General features: G+C 37.9%; 1 protein-coding gene across 1 annotated transcript in view; it reads right to left on the bottom strand.

Annotated features, from left to right (window-relative positions):
* Nbas (NBAS subunit of NRZ tethering complex) overlaps positions 1–25,540 on the bottom strand; it is a 248,911-nt gene that overhangs the window by 126,764 nt on the left and 96,607 nt on the right. Inside the window, exons 22-30 of the mRNA XM_048353401.1 lie at positions 25,226–25,309; positions 22,572–22,725; positions 20,627–20,812; positions 19,986–20,159; positions 12,760–12,893; positions 10,259–10,321; positions 8,442–8,564; positions 4,189–4,291; positions 1,499–1,728 (exon numbers count right to left, since the gene is read on the bottom strand). Coding sequence (XP_048209358.1) covers positions 1,499–1,728; positions 4,189–4,291; positions 8,442–8,564; positions 10,259–10,321; positions 12,760–12,893; positions 19,986–20,159; positions 20,627–20,812; positions 22,572–22,725; positions 25,226–25,309 — 1,251 coding nt within the window. The remainder of the gene's footprint in view (positions 1–1,498; positions 1,729–4,188; positions 4,292–8,441; positions 8,565–10,258; positions 10,322–12,759; positions 12,894–19,985; positions 20,160–20,626; positions 20,813–22,571; positions 22,726–25,225; positions 25,310–25,540) is intronic.

Raw genomic sequence — 25,540 nt, 5'->3', positions numbered from 1 at the left:
ATCTGAAACAAAAATAAAATCCTTTAAAGAAAAGCAAGAAAAGACATACATAGCTACTTTAAATACCTGTGTCAAGTTCAATAGCCTAGTTTAAGAAAAGATGAGGGGCTGGGGATATAGCCTAGTGGCAAGAGTGCCTGCCTCGGATACACGAGGCCCTAGGTTCGATTCCCCAGCACCACATATACAGAAAAACGGCCAGAAGCGGCGCTGTGGCTCAAGTGGCAGAGTGCTAGCCTTGAGCGGGAAGAAGCCAGGGACAGTGCTCAGGCCCTGAGTCCAAGGCCCAAGACTGGCCAAAAAAGATGATGCTTTCTGAGAAAAGGTTATCACAGGGGGAAAAAGAGCAACTGTTAACTTATGATAAAGTTGAAATAGGAACCAGTCATTTAGAAGAAAATAAATGTATCTAGATGAGTTAATCATTCATATATTAGAAAGAGTATTTTGTCATCTGCAAAGTAATAAAAGGACCTGAAAAAAAATCATGTTATGTGAAGTCAGGCCCAGAGAGACAAAGGAGGCATGTTTTCTCCCATCCATGGAGCCTATAGTTCACTTATAAATATATATATAAACACTCTGGGGTGGTACCCAAGTGCATATAAGTATATTAGCTGAAATATGGTAGATTAAAGAGAGAACTCAATGGAAGTAATTCCTTAGAAAGGCTAAACATCAGTAAATGAATACTCAAAAAGAGGGGGGGTGGAATCAAGAGGAGGGATGAGAGACAATAATGGAAGAGCTGACAATTGATCATGTTACTCTTAAGTGTATCCTTAAAGTAGAATGTTGAATAGAAGTTCCTTTGTATAACTACTTAAAGATAATTTAAAATACAGACAATTATTAGTACAAAAATAACCAACAGACAAATCATCATTGAATAGAACAAAGTTTGTTGTTAACTAAGTAGACATTTCATTGTAATAATAAAAAAAACCAATACACAAAAACTTTCCTGAAGTGTCTAAGGTTCCTTAATACAAAGGTAAGTAAAAAAAACCAGTGAAATTGGGAAGAACAACAGAAACTCGGAATCTGAGTAGGCCTTCTTTACCATGTCACGTAAGAGGAGTAAAAATACACCAGGCCAAGAAGGAAGCCAAATTTATAGACTAGAACGTGCTACATGGAAGGGACTTTGGAGTTTTATCACCTAATCATGGCCCCTGTTGCTAAACAGCCAGGTGCTGTTGCAAGGAGACAGGCCACGCCCCAATACATGCTGCGATCACAGAGCAGGAATTGGCAGGTGAGCACAGGAGTGTCTTCCAAAAAAAGAGAAACACAGATTTTCAGATAGCCAGTAAAACGCACTTAGCAGAAAGCATGCTGGAGAACAGGGGTCGTCTTCTTATTCTAGTCAAGCAACCAGTTAGTCCAATATGGTATTGCACTGGAAATAATCTGTGACTCTGGTGAAGAATAAACCCACAGTACAGTCTGTATGTTCTAACTCTTTCCTCTGATGGAAGAACATGGAGGTACATACCTGGCCAGGTCCATGCAGCTGTCGGTGAGGTTGGTAGACGAGTTGAAGTACTCTCTGCTGGCAGCCAGGACCAAGTCGGTGCTTTTGCAGTAACTGAGCCTGTACTGCGGCCGCCCTTTGTGGTGTGCAACAGCAGGAGGGTCTATGGAACTGGCAGTGCGGTGCATCATCTGCCCTGCCAAGTGGATGTTTTCAAGGCGACTGGAGCACAGAAGGCTTTCGATGAATATCTGAGAAAAATAAAATAAGAAGCTGGAATCAATGATTCAAGGAAGACTCGGTTCTCAACAAAACAAAGGTTCTAAAATCCAATAGAAGTAAATTAAAAATGCATCCAAGAGCAGCTGGTTGTGTAACTGTAAACATACTAAATCACCATGAGTTGAAACACAGCTAAATGTATATTACATGAATTTGACCTCATTTAAAAAAACATCTGAATCCCATTCTAAAGGCAAGAAAAATGGCGGATTTGGTGTCAGGTAAAAAGGAGAGACTATATTCTCAAGAGAGGAAGAAAGAAAGAACACCAGGAATCAACAGAGTCAGAAACACAAAGAAAATCATCGAACGGTCTGCAAGCCCTGGTCCAGACTCCCAAGGAGGGAAGAGCAAAAGATCATGGTGCTGGATAGGCAATTCCAGCTGCAAGACAATCCCACCAGCTATTTCTCAATGGTATATGACTCTGGAATTCCTAAATCTAGGACCATCTTTAGGGACCAATATTCTACATAATGCTCTACGAAATGCTAATATGTACTGTATCAAACCAGGAGTCCGCCTTGTTTTAAGGTTCCCCCAAATCTGTATGTAACCTATAATGAAACTTACCCCAAATTCCATTTTGTTGTTTTATCTTGTTTATCGTTTTCCTTCCATGTACCACACTAGGTACCTACTGAGTTGTCTAGATTAATGTTGCCACAACTGGAGTCTACAGATGTGTGACCTGTTTCTTCCCCAAACTGCATCAAATAAGTGCATTAAGTTTTACACCATTTGGACAGACTAAATTATCTCTGTGGATTTCATAATTAAAACTTGGAAAAATAATTGAAAACAAAAGACAATCCCACTCCTCCTAGAAACCTGAGCTATCTGAGAACCACTAGCCCCCAATCTTTGCCTCCTGACTAGCTGAGATTACAAAGCCACCTAATTCAGCTTTAAAATTATTCATTTTCAATAATCTATACAAATGCTTGTTTGCTAAAATCACACTGAATGAAGACTTAAATGTTTATAATTCTTACTTCATCAGGAAGAAATCAATGCAAGAAATGCCCTATACATTGTTTTGTGTTTGGCTTGGCAAGAAAATTCAAATGAGAAAACTTTTTACATTGAATCTCAATAAAAATGAATTTGTTTCATCAGGTTTCCCAATAAACCATGAGTAATCATAGGTAATATACTACCTTCCAAAATAATGAGCAAATCATATTGGATTATACCTTCAGTCAAGTGACAACTGTTTTATAAGTATCTCTAGTATCCCAGACAGTGTGATATGCACTGTGGGTATGAGGACAGACAGGAAGGGATGAGGCCTACCTTAGCAGCTCAGGATCAAATGGAAGAAGCATAGAGGTAAATAACCATGACGCTTTAAGGAAAGTCTTTACTAGAGACAACTAACATGACAGAAAAGGAAGGGTGTCTTAGGGGGTACATCTTATCAAGAACTTTCCAAGTAAGATCAAGAGGAATACATTCCAACCAAAGAAAGTACATGCAAGCAAAGTCACAGAAACTGAAAAAGCATTGTGAGCGAATGAAGTGAGACCAGATCGGATGGAGAGACCAGAATTTAAAGTATACTATAGAGACTGACAAGGCTGGACAAGAAGGCTGCAATCCACTGCGGGTTTCCAAGCAATAAGCACTTGTACTTCCTGGGGAATACAGAACAAGCAAGGAATGCTCAGAAGATGTCCAAGAAAGATTTTACAGTCAGGAGCTGGTACCTCAAGCCTCTAAAACCAGCTACCTAAGAGACTGAGATCTGAGGTTGATGGATCAAACCAGCAGGGGCAGAAAAGTCCCAGAGAGATTCTCTTCTCCAATTAACCAGTGAGAAAGCCGGGAGGGAAGGTGTGGCTCAAGTAGTAGAGTGCCAACCTAGAGGAAAAACACCAAGTGAGTGCATGAGGTCGTGAGTTTAAGCACAAGTACCAGTACAAGGAGGGGGAAAAAAGGTAAGAAGAAAGAAGAAGGGTTTGCTTTATAATACGTTGGGTACAAAGAAGAAAAAGATACAGGAGTGATATGGAAGACCTTTCAAATAAAATAAATAAATGTTGGTGTGTATTTTAGGGGTTTTGTTTGCTTTTTGGCTAGATACTAAACTTAGGGCTCTGCCTAGAGTTAAACATACACTCTCCCACTGAGCTACAGCCCCAACCATTCATTATATTTTAGTGACCACCAAAATGATAGAGATGAGAGAAGTCACATAGTGCTAAGCACTTTCTGAGAATTAACCCTAAATGGACGGCATTGCAAAAAATAAAGAAGGCAGAGGGTAAGCATGAAAGTGATGAAACGGTAAAGCACTATCCACTTCTCAGCTATCATTCACTTACAGTATGACATGCAGGACAGCTTAGGAGCTTCTCCCCAAGGGTCAGTGAAGTAGCACCACCAGCATTTCTAAAGGAGGAAGAAACAGGCACACCTGCACTTACCTCATAGCAAGCATCCGAGTCCAGGCACGTGTACACATTCTCCTGCATGGTTAACATGTCCTGCAGCAACGTTCTCCAGTGAGACTCACTGACAGGAGGCTGTCTGGGGGAAGGGATTGAGGCAAAACACAATTACAAGCTACCTTTCTTTAATTCACCAAAAAGTGGAGAGCACTGAAAACTAACACTATCATCATATGATACTGGCCGACCACGTGATTGGCAGGGATTTGTCTCCACCTCGTGTGAATGAAGAGGAAATCTGGGTTAAGGATGGAAGGAAAGCTGGGCAGCTGTAAGCGTGCATCCATGTTAGGGATACTGCAAAATGAGCCTCTGAATTGGCTCCTTAGACTAAAAATTAAAGCAGCATTAGCCACTAGAGGCAAAGAAAAACAAGCTGTGGGGTGCAACAGTAAAACAAAGCACAAGTAAAGTGGAGCAGAAAAATCAAGCCTCCAAAGTAGCTGGGATACCAGGCACATGTCACCATGCCCAGACCCGTAGAGTTTTTAATAAGCATGTGCTTCACTGGCAGTGGAATTTTCTATTTATCACACAAAATGAACCATTAGTCTCGTTCCAAATGCAATAAGGCATTAAGGAACAGTTTTGTCTCTACAAAAATATGCCAATCAGAATATCTGCCAGTATTCCAGGATAATCCATGGTGTATTTCTATTCATTTGACCTTGGTATCTGCATTCCTCTGATAGGCTCTTTCAGATTGTGTGCAGGCAGAGATGAGACAGTGCTTGATGGACAAGTGTCCATGTCTTAGCAGCTCAGAGCATCGGAGCTCGGCCTCGTCTGGCTGCACAGTGCTCACAGCCAGCGTATGGCGCTAGAAGACAGCTTATGTTCTGGGACAGATGGCTTTAGCATTTCCTCACACATGGCTAGCCGTAAGCAGGGTCCTAATTAAAATTAATTATAAGACATTATTTATAATGGCCTTATTCAGAAAACATTCAGTGAATAAGAACCAACAGGACATTTTGAAGAAAGAAGAGGCTTACATATTAACACCGATTCTGGAATACAGATGCAGTCGTAAGTTGCAGCTCTGAAAAGAAGGTAGCTTTCTTATGGAGAAACAGGAATGTAATCAACATGGTAAAGCCTGGATTCATGACAGATAGATGATGGATGAGGTCTGCCAGATCTCCAATATGAACAAGTCTATTCCAGAGATACTAAAGGCCAAGGCTTGATAACATACAAAAGAGTCAAGATTTGTTTCAAGGAGACCACATGGAAAGCAGCCATATTCCTGCAAATAGTCACTGTAAGAAGAGCATCATGAGAGACTGACCTCAGGGCCTACAGAAGTGTGTAAGGAATTCAACAGAAGGATGGTGGTGGACTCCGTAACAGCAAAGCTTTCTTATGAGAGTGCATTCTAGAACAGGCAGCACAATCTTGCGAATGTTTATTGAGGTTAAAAAGAAATTGTGAAACTTAAACCATCAAAACTATCTAAGCAGGCAGAGTGGCTCACTCACACCTATAATCCCTGTTACGCAGAAGGAAGATATTAAAGAACTTCAGTTTGTGGCCAGCTCTAGCATAAAGTTGGCAAGAGCCATATCTCAACCAATAAGCCAGATGTACTGATATATGCCTTCAATTCCAGCTTGTCTAGGCATAGGTAAAAGGATCACAGTTTGACACTAGCTGCAGGCAAAAATGCAAGACACTATCTGAAAGCTAATATAAAAAGGTTGTAGACATGGGCTAAGTGGTAGAGCACCTACTCAGCAAAGCCTTTTAAGACCCTGCATTTAAGGACCAATACTGTCAAAAAAAAAAAAAAAACAAGCCCTGTCTTTGACATCATTTAGTAATTACTGGCCACTGATACATAGTTTCTCATTTGAGTTATATCATGGCTATAACACATGTAATGGGGAAGTTACAACTCAGAAGGTAAGTTGGCATAGTGTTGTAAGAAGTAGGGACCAGGGACAAGATGAAAATATAAAATGCTGGGGAGCATCCCAAGAGAAAGAACTCCATTTTACATGAAGAAGTCTACGACATTTCCATGCACAGAGTAAAGGGCTAGTGCTTATCATGTATTCATGATACTGTCACATTAGCATCAAATTTTCAAATGTTCAAATGAATTTTTACCTCCATAATCTAAAAACTGGCAATGTAATCCTTCTTCCTGTGGGCCTGCTATTTCAGGATTTAGGGTTGTACTGGGTTTTCCCAGTCTTAACATTTTTCCAGTTTCCCTAAATGCCACATTCAAAGTTAGAGCACTAGCTTTGAGGGAAAAAAGCTCAGCAACAGCACCAAGGCAACAAGTTCAAGCCTCAAGACAGATGAAAACAAAATGAAGGAAGGGATGGAGGGAAGAAATGGAAGTTGGCAGAAAATAACTTAATTTCAAGACTTAGAGATCTGTAATAACCAATAAAGTATGGTTATTGGAGAAAAGAAAGATTAATGGGATAGAATTAAAGCATTTAAAAGTGGGCCCCCAAATTTACAGATACTGGTTTTAGATGAAGACATTAAAGCAATTCTATAGAGAAACTATCCAGACCTGAGAAATATTACCTACTCTGTGAACAATAATCAGAAAGAAACTCAAAATGGGACGGTAGAAATGTTGCTTAAAATTAAATGTGGCAAATATTTCTTTAGATATATTAACAAAAGCGCAATCACAAGAGAATAAATTGTTTTTAAAAAATAATTTTTAAGCATACTTTTCAGAAAACACAGAAACAATAAAAAGACAAGGCACAAATGGGAGAAAATGGTTGCCAAGAACAAAGGACACAAAAGAAAACTCTCAAGCTTAGTAAGAAAACAATTTGTTATTCAGATGGCAAAGAACGTAATGCTGAAGGCAAATGAGTACATGAACAGTTGCTAAACGTTGTTATTCATTAGAGAAATGCTATTAAAACCAAGGTACTATTACATACCTTTAAGATAGTTCAACCTAAGACCTACTGCTGTACTCTTTTGGTAAGGCTTTAGAGCAAATGAAACTGTCTTACAAGACTGGTTAAATAGCAAAATGGGGCAAATGCTTCAGAAAACAGTAGGCAGGACTTTGTGGGGGGGTTTTCATGATTCTAAGAGTTAAACCCAGGGCGATGCACTTGCTAGGCAGATGATCTACCGCATGAGCCAAATGTTCAGCCCTTTGCATCATCCTTCTTCTTTACCGTAGGTTCTCATGTCCATTTTTCAGGGTGCCCATTGATCTATGCTTCCCACCCAGGAAGAGTGGCCCCACCTCATCCTTATAGATTGAGATGAGGTCTTGTGTTTATGTCCAGCTTGGCCTCTAACCATGATCCTCTATCGTAGCTAAGAGTACATATGCGAGTAACCAGTACCCAGCTGTTTTTTAAAGTTAACCGTCCATTATATGACTCTGATTCCATTTTTATGTATTTATCCAAGAGAAATTAAAGCATGTATCTATAGTAAAACATACAAATGAATAATCAAAGCAGGTATATTTGTAAAAAAAAAAAAAAGCCAAAACTCAAAACAATCCAAATGTTTATAAACACAAGTAGATAAAGATGAGATATATACATCCATAAAACAAATACAACTTGGCAAACAAAATGAAATACATATTGATCCATGGTACAACATTGGTGAATCACAAATAACATTGCTAAGTAAAAACATCAAATGCTGTAGAACTTATTTACAGCACATTCTAGGGAATATGTAGGAATCTAAAAAGGGGCAAAGGGAGATCAGTGGTAGCCTGGTGAGCAGTTGGGAGCTTGATGAGGAGAAGCAAAAGGGAAAGGCCTAGAAGAACCAAGAGACTACTTCCAATAGTTATGAACATGCCATTACTATGATTCATGCAGAGATGACTTGATGAGGAGAAAGATCAAAATATAGACACTTGGGCTGGGGATATAGCCTAGTGGCAAGAGTGCCTGCCTCGATACACGAGGCCCTAGGTTCGATTCCCCAGCACCACATATACAGAAAACGGCCAGAAGCGGCACTGTGGCTCAAGTGGCAGAGTGCTAGCCTTGAGCGGGAAGAAGCCAGGGACAGTGCTCAGGCCCTGAGTCCAAGGCCCAAGACTGGCCAAAAAAAAAAAAAAATATATATATATATATATAGAGAGAGAGAGAGAGAGAGAGACACTTAACTATGTGCAGTTCACTACAGGCCCGTTAGCTCATTTAAATCATCAAAAAAAAAAGAAAAAAGAAAAAAAATCACAGGCAAATATCAATTTTACCACTCACTTCCGGCCCATGTGTCTCGTCAATCTAACCATCAGCTTCCGAGCCTCTTCGAAGCTAGACTGAGTGTTTTTAACAAATGAAATTGGTTTCTCAAGTCCGTGTTTTTCCAAAAGCTCTGACACACTGTAAGTGAAAGAAGAATGATTTAAAACCTTGCTGCCAAACAAAAAAGAATCTCATGCATTTAAATAACACATACGCTGATCATCACCTGATATGACCCAATGTTACATACTATCTTCACCTTCACTAAAAACAATGCCCATGATTACACCGTGAGTCTCCTTTCCTTCCAATGAGTTCTGCTAGAATACACCTGGGCTAAGTAGGGTATTTTTCAAAGGATGACCAATACTAATTATCTCTTTTTTTTTGCAGTTTCCCTCTATTCCAAAAGTACCAAGTCAGTAAAATAAGACAAATGTAAAACTCAATACCCAGTTTTAATTCTTAGCAATCTCCATGGGTATACAGACAATGATGCCAGAAAAGCAATAAACAGAGGGCTCTGGCATCAAGCCTACTCTCCCTAATGAGTCCATCTCATAAAAATGTAAGATTTATCATTCATTGTTTTGGTATCAAGTGAACTCCTTTAGCTATCCTATTCCATAATCATCCTATAAGTACTGCTCTGTCTCAACAAGCTTACCACTTACAATACCATTGGGCTTATATGGCTGGATACTATTCAGCATGTCTCCACATTATGTACATTAAAACATTTGCCATAAAGTGACTACCAGAACCACTGCTGGCCATCAATTTCGCTATTTGAAATCAATTACGCTATTTCGCTGAGCTACTAGTCTTCTTAGTTTTACTAGGAAAACAAAGGTAACTACAGATCTGCATGGGATAGCCCTGTATAACAATAAGCTTCAAAGTATAATGAATTTTTCAGGGAAGTTGAGGGGGAGGAGGGGCAAGCCAACTCATAATAGGAAAAGTTTGATTTACTACAGTTTTTAAAAAACACAACTGTGTATCTTCCAAACATAGAGTACTAAGAGTCAGGCTAATAAGTAGAGGCATTTAAATGAAATAGTTAATTCTTCACTATATTCATATAATTTTTATAGAGGCATTCTGTTCATTTAATTGCAATGTAAAAATTTTAACATTAAAATCCCTAAATTAAGTGATAAATTTCTAGTTATTACATTCCAGACTATATTTTACTATATATACAACCACTACCTGTGATGTTGCTGTTTATAATTTACTTAATTACATTCTTAAACTTTTACTAATAACACAATACTTAGCAGCACTATTAGATATCTACATGGCAAATTCAGAAAACTTTCACATAAAAGAGATTGCTCAATAATTTACTTTGACAGTAAAAAACTAGCACTATAGAGTTACACGAGGGCTCCAGCACATTCTAACGTTATTTGAGTAGTTATCAGATGTACTGTGTCTCCTAAAGTTAGGAGTATAATAGATAGTGCTTGTTGTTAGATACAAAAATGACTACAGAAATTAACATTATTTGTGTGGCGATTCTGAATCAAACACTTTAATTACTTAATCTAATATTAATACAAACATATCATATGTTGCATATTACAAATAAGGAAATGAAGGTTCAAAGGTTCCTAAGCTAGTGACAGTGTTTTGAAAGCTCATGTTCTTATTAGGTCACCATTCTGCTACATTCAGACAGCAATGGCTTTATGAGGGGGCAAATTCACTCAAAAAAAGTCAAACAAACAGGAGGTCAATCGAGACAACTAAACAGACTTAAAGGGAACATTACTTAAAATCCTGCCCCCATTCATACTGAACCAAAAGACTATCCTCTTTCTCACCTGAGAATCTTTTCCAGTTGGTCTACCATGTCATGAAGAGTTGTAGTTACTTTTGTCTTATGACTAAAGAAGTGAACAAACAAAAATTAAAATTAAGTTTTGGTAGTGTCTTTTTAATACAAAATAAACTCAACTTATAGAGGACATGGTGTTTCTCTTACACCTAATCGCTAACAATATTACAGAGTCTAAGGAACATTTTAGGCTTGTGTCATCAATTCTTTCAACAGTTCTTAGGAATCTATAAGTTAAGGCTAAAACACTAGAGTAGAACAGCACTCTCCACAACAGATTACCCAGATGTGAGCAAATATTTTTCTAAGGTCCTTTCGGTTTCAAATTGCTTCAAGGTATGAAAGAATTACAAATCAGTTACTAGGTTGATTTTGGTTTGGTTTGGTTTTGTGTGTGTATGTACACATGCGCACTCAAATGCATGCACATGCACACTCTATACTGAAGCTTGAAGTCAGGGTCTTTTGTTCTCACTCTGCTTTGTACCACTCACAGCTGGCACTGTACCCCTTGAGCCACACCTCCAGTTTGAGTTACTGGCCTTTTGAAAATAAGAGGTAAAAGGTAAGACTATCATTGCTGAACCAATTAAACAGATTGGGAAGACTGCCCTGCAAGCTGGCTTTCTCCTAGAGCTGCCCACATGCCTGGAATTGGAAGTTTCCATGAGGATTCTAGTACTCAGGGTACAATAATGGCCTCAGTGTCAGGGAATCACATCCACTTCAGCAAGGACTAGGGAGATAGTCATCTAGCACAAGATCTCACAGGATAAAAGCAACCCATTTCAAAGGAAGCTGGTGAGCAGGGGAGTAAGACCAACATTATCATGAAAAAATCAGAAACGAATTTGATCAAGTCTACTAGATACTGGTAGATATCTTGCTTCTTGGAGACAGGCAGCCAGGAACAGGGAAAGGAGGCAACAAATATAGTTATTTACTGAACTCATAAGATTGCCTGGCACTATTGTGTTTACACAGGAATAGCATGCCTCCTTAAACTCTTATATTTACAGTAACACCTTGCCAACAATTTGCTTTTCCAAATGACAATAATTCCCCATAGATAAAGACCAAGTGACCTATAAGATTCTGTGCCATCTTCTGTATTTGTTTCCAGTATGGTACTAGGCTGTTCTTCTACTCCCTACATTAACTGCATGGGCTGGGACTATAACTCAGTATCTGTAAAGAGATTTGCAGATGTTCCTCCTCTTCCTCTCTCTCTCTTCCTTTTTCTCTTTGTGCACTTCTCCTCTGTTCCTTTTATGATGCTAGGGATCAAGCCAGATCTTGCATGACACACATATGGGCCTGGGTTTAATCTCCAGAAAACAAAATTCAAAACAACTTTAATATCAACTGTAGAAATTGGGCCTAAAGGAAGGACTAGATTCAGGGTAAACAAGGTTGAGCAGGATCCCATCTTCCCAGGTGCCATGACCCCAGGCGCTTTGCAATGCTCTGTAGCAGGAGGCACAGGGTGACAGGCTGAAGAGAGGTGATGATAGGCTTGGCAACTTGGTGAAGATCCTCGAAGTACAACCTTGACTTTCTAAGGGTAAATCAAACCTTTGAAAAGGTAAATAAATGCTGATAGTATTTTGTACCGTACAAACACCCTTTTCCTATGAACCTTGAACAGTACACATATCTGTTGAATAACTATTTCATGGTGGACTGTAACAGTGATTGTTGCTATCATTCACTTCATTAGAAAAGAAAGATTTCCTTTGCATGAGAAGAGAGAGAAGACAAGAGCAAAGGAAAAACAGCATAGGGAAGATGAAAACTGAAAGTAAGGAAGTCTTGTCTAAGTATCTGATTGTTCAAATAAAGAAACTGAAGACAAACTGAGCAGGTTGGCTGAAATAACAATGGCCTGGACAAGTCCACAGACTTCGAGTATGTGAGTATCCCTGCTCCTCTCAGAGGGGAAGTGAACAGAATGTACCAGATTTCACAGCAAGATGAAAGAAACGATTGCTACCTGAGCCTCCAAGAGTAAAATATATACTCTAGTTGCATACAACTAAGCCAAGAGCAAAGGCTATATATACATTTCTTTTTAAACATAAAAGTACTTTTAAAATGATATGCATTCAACGATCACTACTTAAAAGTATTATTATAAGGAAGGACTAAGGAAAAAGAATTTACAGACTGAGGATGTGGCTCAACTGGTGCTTGTGGAACATGTGTAAGGTCAGCACTTCAAGATATTAATGAGTAAATGAATGAGTATAACTCTAGACAGCAGAGCTTCACATCTTAGTGTATTTTGGTTCTTTTGTTTGCTTATTTGTTGTAGCTCTATAGGTCAATGTATATAGGTCAAGTTCTATAGGCCTCATGTATGCTAGGGAAATACTCTACCACTGAGCTACCCTCAACTTCAGTGTCAATGAACATTTGGAAGAGCAGTATTTTTATTGAAGTGTTAGAATAAAGGATACAGTCAGATTAGTGTCCTGTATATCTTACCCATATCCCCGCTGTGGAAGACATTCTAAGATGTCGTAGCAGAGAGAAAGTTGGTCATTCCGCTCACAGTTATAGATGCACTCTAGTGCTACTGCCATCAGCTGGTCCTGATCTGGGATGATTTTTTGCTGCAGCTAGAGAAAATAAAACATTTTGTATTAAACATCAGTAGATTAACAGTCAGCTATTTCATATCCCAGGACCATGTCAACAGAATATTAAACAGTGCAATTAATCAGCTGTGGAAACAAATCTTGATTTTTCTTTAGCTTACAGACTTTTGGGGTATTTAATAATTCTAAATGAAATCATATTTTAATTAGAGAATCCGCCAAAAAAAGATCACTTGTAACCCATAAGCTATGCCATCTGCTGCAAACCAACTCTTCAATTTATGACCCATAAGATAAAGGAGAAAGAAAATCACAGTGAATTAAAAAGACAGTTCATTAAAAATAACATTTCTACCCTTACAGCCTAATTCTGAGTTTCAATTACAAAATACATATAATTCCTTAACTAATGGTCAAAAATGTTAGAACCTACTACTTGTTCAATATACACTACCTATCCTTCAGTTATACAATATTTCTAAGAAAGAACAACTGTAATGTAATAATATACAAGCCACAGAACACACAATTTCTGATGAAAATAGCTGTTTGGGCTATTTTCTAAATAAAATACTCATTTCCCACTGCAATGTACAGATTCCCACTCTTGGAGTATTTTTCTGAGATACAAAAATAAGAAGTTGATGTCTTCTTTTTCTAACCTACAAGACCAAGATATTAACAATAGTTTCCTGTCATGAGGACTGTCATGAAGACTGTCATGAGGAGTAAATAATTAATACATGTACTACGAAGTTTGAAAGTAATTCCTTAAAGCTGTTTTTGACAGCAAAAGTTTAAGATAATTTCTATAACAATGATCTACTGCATTTTAATAGACATTTGTCAATATATACAAATAGGAAAGTGACAAAACATATGCCTAACAAGGACATTTTCTTAGTAGAAAAAAAATCAAACCAATAAATTAAAAAAAGATTCTCAAGGTTACCAGGGAAATAAAGCTTTCTAAAGCAGCTGAGCTTAAAGGTGTTACATAAATGTCTTCAAGGTATTAAGAAAAACAATGTCATTAGTTTGGCTCTAACATTTTATGAAGATTTTTCCAACATTCAAGGTTACTAGTGTGTAAAATAAACATAAGCAAGGCAGAACAAAACTGAACACTTCAAAAATTAGTAAAAAAAAAAATTTTTTTTACTTCTTCTGAGAAGTCTCTATTTAGCTTGTTTGCCAACTGATTAGTTAGGTTGTTTATTCTTTCAAGACTTAATTTCTTAAACTCTCTGGATAGTCTATATTTTAGGCCTTTCTCTGATATATCACTAGGAAAGATCTCCCATACTGTTGGCATAAGCTATGAGAATTCAAATGCTATGCTCAAGACAGTAAATGTCCAGGCCACTATCTGCAAGTTGAAATCAAGCAACCCAGGCTTTAGACATTCCACAAAGGATCCACCTATACAACGACTGGAAGAGATGGTGGGGAATCACAGTAAAAAAAGAAAGAATAAGAGGAGGATCAATCTCTTCAGTTCAGGCAGGCCACAGCCAATCCTTTGAAAGCCTGAAGGTAAAGAAGGTTGTTCTCTGCTTGCCTGGGGACTCCATATTCTTCTACAGTTGAACACAAGCACTTCTGGTTATTGGCACTTTGCATTCAGACTTGGATTTGAACTTGAACCATGGGCCTCCCCTGTGTCTCAAGCCTGAAGGATCAGAACCGGACCACTGGGGTTCCTGAGCCTCCAACTTACAGATGGCAGATCGTGGGACTTCTGAGCCTCCATAATTCCACAAACCATCCTCTCACAATAAATCCTCTCCTAAATACCTGAACATATCTATTGGTTCTGTTTTTCTAGAGTACTCTGCCTCATAGGAACTCTCATCAGGGAAGCCCTTTACACGTAAAGTGATTTTGGTTTCTATTTATAAATGTTGTCATACCCTAATCCTTTGAGCTGTTACATGTATTATTTTTTATTTATATCTTTGTGAATCTGGATTAAACAAGAAGAAGAAAAAAAAACAACACTGAGTTTCACAAGGACAGCTTAGGAAACCATGTGAAACAGAAAATAAAATCTTGATGTTTTCTGTGATCTCCTCCTTTGTATCTTGTCCTCTAAGACATGAAGGAGTCACTTTAAAGTTCAATGTCCTGTAGTTTGTATTTGGTTATATATGCCCAAACCTTATATGGAAAACCTTACATGTAACTTTGGCCTGCTCAAACTCTTCATTCTCTTCTGCCAATCCAATTTTGGTTTGGTTTTGCTTGTTTGGCCTGTCTTGGGGCTTGAACTCTAGACGTAGACACTGTTCTTGAGCTCCTTTTGCTCAAGGCAAACACTTGAGCCACAGTGTCACTCTTGGCTTTTCTGAGTTGTTTGTTGTAGACAAGAGTCTCACAGAGTTTCTTGCCCATGCTGGGTTCAAACCGTGATCCTCTGATCTCAGCCTCCTGAGTAGCTAGAATTACAGGTGTGGAGCCATCAGCACCTGGTTGGTTTTTTATTTTTTAATCCTATTTAAGTCAGGATCTTGCTGTGATACCCAGATTAGATTCCAGTATTTCAAGTAATGTTTCTGCCTCAACCTCTCAAGCGAATGGAACAAGAAATGTGTTCTACCATGCCTCGTTCAACTCACACTTTTTATCCCATGAATGACAACCTACACAGTTTTATTTTACAGAAATTAAATTACAGTTACTACTTAATATATGTACAAAACTGGTTCCAGGACCCTGCAGGTACCAATATCCAAAAAAGCTCAACCGAACAATACATGAAATTTTCTGTTTTAAGCTACTAAGACTTAGAGATACGTTTGTTGATGTAGCATGACACAGTAGTCTAGGCTGTATGATATAGGCATCATGGTCCCTGTTATATTATTAGATATAATGTGCATGATTCATTGCAGATCAAAAGTATATTCCTTTTGGAAACAAGTAATACATAATCAATGCTCCCTGTATGACCTAGTAAAGAAAATAAATGTAAACAAAAGATCCTAAGTAACATAATGAGATCCAGTTTCATTCATTTATTCATTCATTTTTCATGCCAAGACATACTGAGTACTTGTTCTTTGCTATCATCGTGTTAGTCTCTGGCAATATAGAAACCAATGAAATATAGAGGATGTATATAAAGGAAACAAAGGAAAAGAGAAAAATGTAAACAAATAATCCAAACACACTGTGATAAGGGCCATAATAAGAGATGGGAACAAAACCTTCTGAAGGGCATCTGGGTTGATTCCAGAGCTTGACTATGGTAAACAATGCTCCAATGAACATGGTTGTGGTGGTAGCCAAAGTGTGGCCTTGTTTGCAGTCTATTGGATAAATGCCCAAGAGTTGAATTGCTGGGTCAAAAAGAATCTCCATACTGCTTTCCTAAGTGCTTGAACAAGTTTGCAGTTCCACAAACAGGGCAGTAGTGTTCCCTTTTGACTACATCCCCACCGGAATCTATTTTTGTTGGTTTTCTTCATAATGCCCATTCTAACTGGGGTAAGGTGAAATCTCAATGTTGTTTTTATTTATTTATTATTATTTTTTTTTTTTTGGCCAGTCCTGGGCCTTGGACTCAGGGCCTGAGCACTGTCCCTGGCTTCTTTTTGCTCAAGGCTAGTACTCTACCACTTGAGCCACAGCGCCACTTCTGGCCATTTTCTGTATATGTGGTGCTGAGGAATAGAACCCAAGGCTTCATGTATACAGGGCAAGCACTCTTGCCACTAGGCCATATCGCCAGCCCTTAATGTTATTTTGATTTGTATTTCTTTTATGGCCAGAGATGTTGAACATTTCCTATGTGTCTATTGGCCATTCTTACTTTTTTCTTCTGAAAAGTCTCTAATTGTTTAGCCCATTTATTAATTGGGTTTTGTTGCTTTGAGGGTTTATTTGGGGGCTAATTTTTTTAGCTCTAAGTACATTTTAGATATGAGGCCCTTATCACACATAGCTACTAAAAAATCTTCTCCCATTCTGTGGGCTTTCTACTTATCTTGCCAGAAGGATATTGTACCATTCGTAAGGAAATAGAAAGACCTAGAAAACATTATATTAAGTTAAGTAAGCCAGATCCAAAGAAAGAGGTTGCATGTTTTCCCTCAGTTGTAACTAGAAAGTGCCTATAAATCTACAAGTAAACGCACTGGATGCTACAAGACAAAAATAATACATTTGGACATGATAAATTGTACAGAACTCTAGATATTCACACAGTGAGACCAAAGGAGGATATTCTTAGGAGAGGATCAAAAAGATTCAATAGCTAGGGCATACTATCATATAGATGTCTGTCAAAATAAACTCCAAGAAACTGAAACGAGAGGGTTTGCTTCTTGTTATTTTTTTTCTCCTTTGTCTCTGTTTTTTATTTCTCTAGCTTTTGTCTTATATGTAAGTTTATTTGTTTGGGGGAGGATAAGGGAGAGCACAGAAATGATGGGACAAGGAGTGAACAAATGCAGCAGTGATACTCACTAAACACTATATTGAAAATGAGCTAAACAACTTGTGGGGGAGGAGGATAAGGAGGGAAAAACTGGGAGAAAACAGGGAAGAGATGACATTGCTCAAAAAGAAAAGTACTCGTTACCTGACTTAGGTAACTACAACTCTTCTGTACATCACCTGTACATCAATGTACATCAATTTTTTTAAATCACAAAAAAATTAAGAAAATAGAAACAAAAGCCCATCTAGGCTACTGCAAAGAGACCAACATTGACCAGTAGGCAATGATAAGCCACTGAAAACTTTTCCATAGATCATAACAGGGTCAGATTTGTGCTGCACCAAGATAATCCTAGGAGAAACAGGATGTGTTGGAAAGAAAGAGATGATAATCACTGTTCTCTGCTTGATGTTCACATACTTCAACAAAGGCAAATGGCTAATGATTTATTCAAAGACTTATGCTAAATTGCCAAGTGAAAACAACACAACATTGATTGTATACAAAGGATTTACAGGATTCTGCAAGGAAGAAGTATCTCAAACAAGATTACTACATAGAATTTAGTCACTTCCTTCTTCCTCATAAAACATTCATACACAATCCATCCTGTTTCTCACACACTAATCTGCTGCTATAAGCACTCCTCTGGCTCACAGAAACCACCCAAATTTAACAACTCATAGTAAGTGCAAGGTGATTATGAGAAGATGGGAATGTTTAAATAACCAATGAGCAGCTAACTTCTGACAGATGATCCTTTTAGAAGCTAAAAAAGAAAGTCTAAACGTTAGCAATTCTTTCCTATTTTGACTATACTGGTCTATAACCACATAACATTATGGAGTTTGCATTAATAACAAACGTGAGTATAAGGAAATGCTACATCAAAATTTAAAACTGGAAGAAGCCTGAATTGCCTGTAGCTTGACCTTAGTCTTATCTTCTCAACAATACCACAATGTCAGTGTTTCAAGTGCCATCCTGCTCAGCCCCCTCAAAAGAGCTAGGAACTACAATCGCCTGAAACAGTATATTGTGAGAATGTTTGTTTGCTTACCTTCTAACCTGGAATTGTTCATTTAAACTTGCCCACTTAAACTATTTGTATTCATACTTAAGAGCATATTTACCAGTAAAGTTTGTTCTCAAAAAAAAAATTTTACGGGCTGGGGATATAGCCTAGTGGCAAGAGTGCCTGCCTCGGATACACGAGGCCCTAGGTTCGATTCCCCAGCACCACATATACAAAAAAACGGCCAGAAGCGGCGCTGTGGCTCACGTGGCAGAGTGCTAGCCTTGAGTGGGAAGAAGCCAGGGACAGTGCTCAGGCCCTGAGTCCAAGGCCCAGGACTGGCCAAAAAAAAAAAAAAAAATTTTACAAACTGTCTTAAAATAATTCTCAAAACATACCATTTTTTGCATACTGTCTTAAGATAATCATAGTAACATAACTTCTAACTTTCCTTACATGGGTGAGCATGTTTGATCCATGGTTAAGAGGTTTTGACAATACCTAAGTTGGTTGTACTTAAACAAACAAATAAACTTTACCACCTACAAATCTGTACTTTTTAGAAACACAGAGCAATACAGTATATTTAAGCAACTATAAGAGTTACGAAGAATAACTACAGGATATCCTTTTAAAAGCCTAATGATTTTCATAAACTAAGGGCCTCAAGACAGAAACCTTCCTTCTCCTGTAGGTACATAAAATACAATGAGTTAAAGTCCAGGTTCTTCTATCTACTGTATAATTGAAGATGATCATCTAATCATTTTATATCACCATTTTCCACTCCTTTAATATTAAAGTAAGAAAATTATCTACCTCATATGATTATTATAAGAACTAGAGTTAACATATGTGAACTACCTATACAGTAAGAATTTAATATCAGGCTGGGAATATGGCCTAGTGGCAAGAGTGCTTGCCTTGTATACATGAAGCCCTGGGTTCGATTCCCCAGCACCACATATATATAAAAAAAATGGCCAGAAGTGGCGCTGTGGCTCAAGTGGCAAAGTGCTAGCCTTGAGCAAAGAGGCCAGGGACAGTGCTCAGGCCCTGAGTCCAAGCCCAGGACAGCCAAAAGAGTAAAAAAATAATAATAATAAATAAATAAATAAAATAAGAATTTAATACCTAGAAAACATTCGCCCTTTTTATTTCTTTTTTGTTCTTTTTTTGTGTTTTTTTTTTCTTTTTGCCAGTCCTGGGCCTTGAACTCAGGGCCAGAGCACTGTCCCTGGCTTCTTTTTGCTCAAGGCCAGCACTCAGCCACTTGAGCCACAGCTCCACTTCTGGCCATTTTCTATATATGTGGTGCTGGGGAATTGAATCCAAGGCTTCATGTATACAAGGCAAGCACTCTTGCCACTAGGCCATATTCCCAGCCCCCCATTTGCCTTCTTGTACCGATAGTTTCCAACATATATGATACAGTAAGCAACCTGTAGAATAAAGGAAACAAAATAAACATTATCTTTTAAACTTTTGATTAAAAAGCTTTGGACTATGCTGTTGAAAATTTTCAAAGAGTAAAATGATAGTCGCTTTTTTTCTGGTGAAAGGACAATTATTTTCAAAGACCATAATAAAAATATATTCATTAAACACTTAATTCTATAGAAAGAACTATAAGAAATGAAGAGTTTGTACTTACATCTGGTTTGGAATGTTGAAATATCTTCAGGGGAAATTTTAAGTCTGTTTTAGCTAAAGTTACTAAATATTCTTTCAATAGCTCATTAGCCGCACCTGGAGACTGTTTCTCACAACGGTGGAGAAAGGGGACCATCCACTGGTAGGCACTGGTTACATATTTGTCCTCAGAACACTGAAAGTATCATGAACCAAAATAAACAAGCATGAAATTAAAACCCATGTATGGCAGGCACATCCTAAAGTTTACAGACAGGCGGACTACGTGAAGCAGTGAAGCTCCACAATTTCTAAACCGCACTCTGCAGCTCATCACTCACACGCAGACTGGCTATTGGGGAAGAATGTGTCACCTCCCCCCTAGGGCAAGCAGGGCTACAACAGCAGTACTGCGGTGCCCAAAATGGAGTTCCAACTGGCCCAGGCCCAGGCCCAGACCGAGAAAACACACGATACTGCTACTATTGAGCTATGAGGTCCTCCAGTGTGAAGAGGACCCTAACACTTGATTTTGAAAAATCTCAAGAAACTTCATCTATATACTAAGTTCTCACACTTGTAAAATAGTTCATTTTGGTCTGAGACACATACTAATCAAGTCCATAGGAAAAATATATTAGAGAAAGTTAAAACTAAACCTACACTATTCATCAATAATCTCAGTTTTTCAATGTCTTTCATCTGCTGGAGTTCTTTCAAAGTCAGTGTTAAGTCACACCCAGCTTCATAAACCAGTGTTTCCAGCGTCACCAAGTCATCACACAGAACCAGCAAACCAGGAATCTGCCGCTCCATTCCAAGTCTCACAAGTGACAGTGCACAGTCAACCTACAATTGAAAAGTGACAGTAAGTCTGTGGATATTATATGTTGCTAATACATTTAAAGTAATACATTTAAAGCTCTCAGTACATTATCTAATGCTTGTAACATGTATGTAAAATCCCATTGCCAGTAAAAGACTTTTATTTACTATAAAAATGCTAACAGTTCATCAAATACATCAACATCAAACTGTTTCAAAGAAATCATACAACATCAAATACTGAGGAAAATGAGGGAAGAGGTGACACTGTTCAGAAAGAAATGCTTGTTACCTGACTTATGTAATTATAACCACTCTGTATATCACCTTTACAATAAAAATAAATTTTAAAAAATATTTTGACAAAAAAAGAAAAAGATTTTGACCAAAAAATAAGATTCTTGATCACAAAAACACTGTAGGTAAAGATATGAAGACAATCATCTTAAATTTATAAAGCCTAATAGTGAACAACAGTTTTATATATATTTCTCCATTTAATGCTTAGAAGGTTATACTAATATGCAGAGAAAAGGATAACAGAGCAGGTAGTGATAATATCAAATTAACCCTATTTTCACTATAATGCTCTGCTCCAAAAAGAATACCTGGTCCCCTAGTTTTTCTAATCCTTCCCTAACAGAAGGCATTCAATAAATATTTACAGAAAAACTCTCACACAAATATGTCAGTTGGAGTAACTCTAATACTTAGGTCTACCAAGTTAAGAGAATGATGTTATTCTTTATGCTCAGTACACTGTCGTTTTTTCAAAATCAAGATCCACATTTATTTAAAGGCAAAAAGCAGAAGAAGAGAGGTAACTTTGTCTTGGTTATTTATGCTACACTATTATGTCTTTATACTCTTATAATTAGAAAAGTATTAGATATACAAATTGTTCATCATTTAAGTCAACAGCATTATCATCATGCACAGTGAAATGTATGACTTTTTAAATTGTATTGTAAAGGTGATGTACAAAGGAATTACAGTTACATAAGTAAGGTAATGAGTACATTTCTTTTTGAAAAGTGTTAGCCCCACCTACATTTTCTCCTACTCTACCTGCCCTGACTTTTCTCCCCAAAAATTGTAAAAGTTCATTGGAAAAAAATAGATTAAGTGAAGTAAGCCAGATCCAAAGGAACAGGCTGCATGGTTTCCCTCATTTGTAATAACTAGAATATATCTAGGATATTCTTAGCAAAGGATCACAATGGGTCAATAGCTATGTACATTTGATCATATAAATAATGCTTACTGAAATGAACTCAAAGAAATAGAAACAATAACTGTTTGCATTACTTCTTTTCTTTCTGTTTTTTTCCCTTTGGGCTATTCTTGTTATCACTGTTTTTCACTTCTGTACCCTTTGTCTTGTATTTAAGTTTATCTGATTTGGGGAAGGGAAGGGGAATCACAGAAATGGTAGGACAAAGGGTGAACCAATTCTACAGTGATACTCTCTAGATACTATGTCAGCATTTTTTAAAGATAGGATCTCACTAACTTTTTCCATGATCCTCCTATATTTCGCAGGTTATATTTTAAAGAAAGATTCAAAGCACATTTTCTTGCATGAATCTGCTCTGTAATCACCTAAAACAAGAGCCACAGGTATCCTTCCATGGAGAAAGAAGTGATCAATATGAGTAAGACATATTCATCTCCTCCCCTGCAAGTAGCATACATAACCCAACATCCCCTGCACCGCAGTCCATCTCAAGGACCTTACACAGCACTACCAGCATCACAGAGCAACTGCAGTCTCTCCCCTCACCTGTCCGGCGTGGTGCTCTATCTCCTCTGCTCTGCTCTGATACCAGTCCATGACCTTCTCAACTGCAAGCTCGCTGGTCCTGTACCTCAGTAACGCAGGCTGTGCAGCATACAAGAACTCACTTTCATCTTGGAGACTTGGCTCAACCACCATTCTGCAAAAAAAGGAACAGCTGAGCTGGGATGCTGTAAAGATAAGTATTACAGACATGCACTGCCACACTCGAGAGTTTATTTCTTTAATATCTGCTCTCTTATATTCTAACTATACATTTTTATTCTCAATTCATAAAAATTCCTTGATTTTATTATCCAACTCTTCTGATTTTTGTATACCAATTATTTTCTAATATCACTAAGTTCTATAGCTTTCTGTTTCTAATTTAAATAGTCTCATGAAATTTTGCAAATACAGTATCATATCTAATGGCAACAGTAATTATACTTTTTGAAGTTTTTTGTCTTTCTTCATGCTTCTTTCTTTCAGCTCCATTATCTGTATGTTTTCCTGCTTGATCCTCCACTCTGCTAGATGGAGTCTATATTCAAATGTCCAAGAAGCTGACTTCCCTGTGTCCTAAGCTTTGGGACCAAATCTCAGTATCTAGAAGTAGGTATTCCATTTCTCCAGATAAGAACTCTCCAAACTTCTGCTTAGAGAACATGCTTGATGCCTCTGGGAGTAAACAGGGGAATCCACAGTTCCCATATGGAGGACATAAATTGGGTAAATGATTAGATTTTCATAGTCATCACTGTACTCCCAACTCCCTTTGAATCCAGAGCCTTCCCACATCAACTACAGTTCCTCTGACCCAAATAACAAATCTCATATGTTCTTTATATGAACCTCAGCCCCACACCTCACATCCATCCCATTCCTTAATTCCTGATACCTCCACATCCTGTGACTCCCCCACATTAAATCTTATTATACTGAAAATTAAAACTGACCCAAGAACAAAATTAGATAAGCACAGACCCCACAACAGCCTCATATCTAAAATATACTTATAACTCAAAAATTAAGTTCTCCCAAAATAAATCCTCAAAGAAACAACTTCACCCTTAATAAATGGGCTAAAGACTTGAAGAAAGACTTCTCTGAAGAGGTAATGAGAATGACCAAGAGGCACATGAAGAAATGCTCAACATCATAGGCCATAAAAGAAATGCAAAAACATTTTTAAAAAATGAGATTCTACCTCACCCCTAAGAATGGCCATTGTCAAGAAAACTAATAACAATAGATGCTGGTGGGGATGTGTCCAAAAGGAAATCCTACTACACTGTTGGTGGGAGTGTAAACTTGTTCAGCCACTCTGGAAAGCAGTGTGGAGATTCCTCAGAAGGCTACACATAGAGCTTCCCTATGATCCAGAAGCCCCGTTTTTGGGCATCTACCCAAAGGATTACAAGCAAGGCCACTCTAAAGCCACCAGCACAACTATGTTCATTGAAGCATAATTCATCATCGCTAAAATATGGAACCAACCAACCCAGATGACCCTCAGTAGATGACTGGATTAAGAAATTGTGGTACACATACACAATGGAATTCTATGCTTCTGTCAAAGAATATCATTGCCCCATTCGTAAGGAAATGGAAGGACTTGGAAAAAAAATCATATTAAGCAAAGTGAGCTAGACTCAAAGAAACATAGACTCTATGGTTTCCCTCACTGGGAATAATTAGTACATGTCTAGGATAGTCCTAGCAGAAGACCACAATCTCAATAGCTATGTACATAAGAACACATAATTTCAAGTTATGGAAATAAGTGGTTTACCATTGCTGTTATTTTCAACATACCACGTGAAATTATGCCTTTTTCTTTTATCCTTCTTCCCCATGGTTTTACCCCTTATGTCACTGTAACTGACTTGGGTACCCTGGGTATTGTATACACATTTATCAGAACTAGGGAAGGGAAGGGGAGAGAGAAAGGGAAAAAGGTGAACCAATGCAATAGCAATACTTACAAGACTATATGCTGTAAACCAATTGTACAACTCGGGGGGGGGGGGAATTGGGGAGGAGAAAAGGTGGGAGAAAAAAGAGGGAGAAGGTAACAAGTTTGATAAGAAATGTACTCACTGCCTTACGTATGAAACTGTTAACCTCTCTGCATATCACTTTGACAATAAATCAATTAATTTTTAAAATTAAACATACCATAATTATATATGTTTATCTAAAAAATATGTTTATCTAAAATGCAAAAAGAGAATACATTAAAGAGTCAAAATGATCACTTTTAGAATAATGCCTTTGTAATATAACATTTTCTCATTAAAAGTTTTCACATAAGCTGGGCACCAGTGACTCGCTCCTATAGTCCTCACTACTCAGGAGGCTGATATCTGAGGATAACGGTTCAAAGCCAACCCGGGTAGAAAGTCCATGAGACTCTTATCTCCAATTAATTACTGGAAGTGGAACTATGGCTCAAAATGCTAGAGTGCTAGCCTGGAGCAAAAAAACTCAGGTAGTGCTCAGACTGAGCTCAAGCGCCAGAACAGACAAAAAATAATAATAAAAATGAACATAAGGAAATTTAAATCTTTACAGAGCTCCATAGCCCAAGAAGTAGCATGAAAGAAGAGCTCCCAGGCCATGCTTCACCTCTGCAGCACAAGCCGGTGGATACCAACCTGCATTTTGGCTCCTCACACCAATCTTTAGCCCGGTGATTATGTTCCTGCCAAGGAATGACCATCAGGGAGCTGCCACTGCAACTTAAACACAAACCAACAAAAAAACCCATAAGCATTCAAAAGTATGCATTTCCTAGTTTCCTAAGAAATATGATGCAAAAAGTTCTAACACCAAGATTCCTGTTTATGATCTTCTAAGTGCTTGTTACATGATACACAGTAGATACAAAACATAAATCCAGAAATACCACATTGATGACTGCCCTTCAATCATAAAACAGTTCCAAAAGAAAAGGAATTTAGCATAGGCTA

The sequence above is a fragment of the Perognathus longimembris genome, chromosome 8 (genome assembly GCF_023159225.1).
Source record: "Perognathus longimembris pacificus isolate PPM17 chromosome 8, ASM2315922v1, whole genome shotgun sequence".
Classification (NCBI taxonomy): Eukaryota; Metazoa; Chordata; class Mammalia; order Rodentia; family Heteromyidae; genus Perognathus; species Perognathus longimembris.
This window is presented reverse-complemented; position numbering and strand designations above follow the sequence as displayed.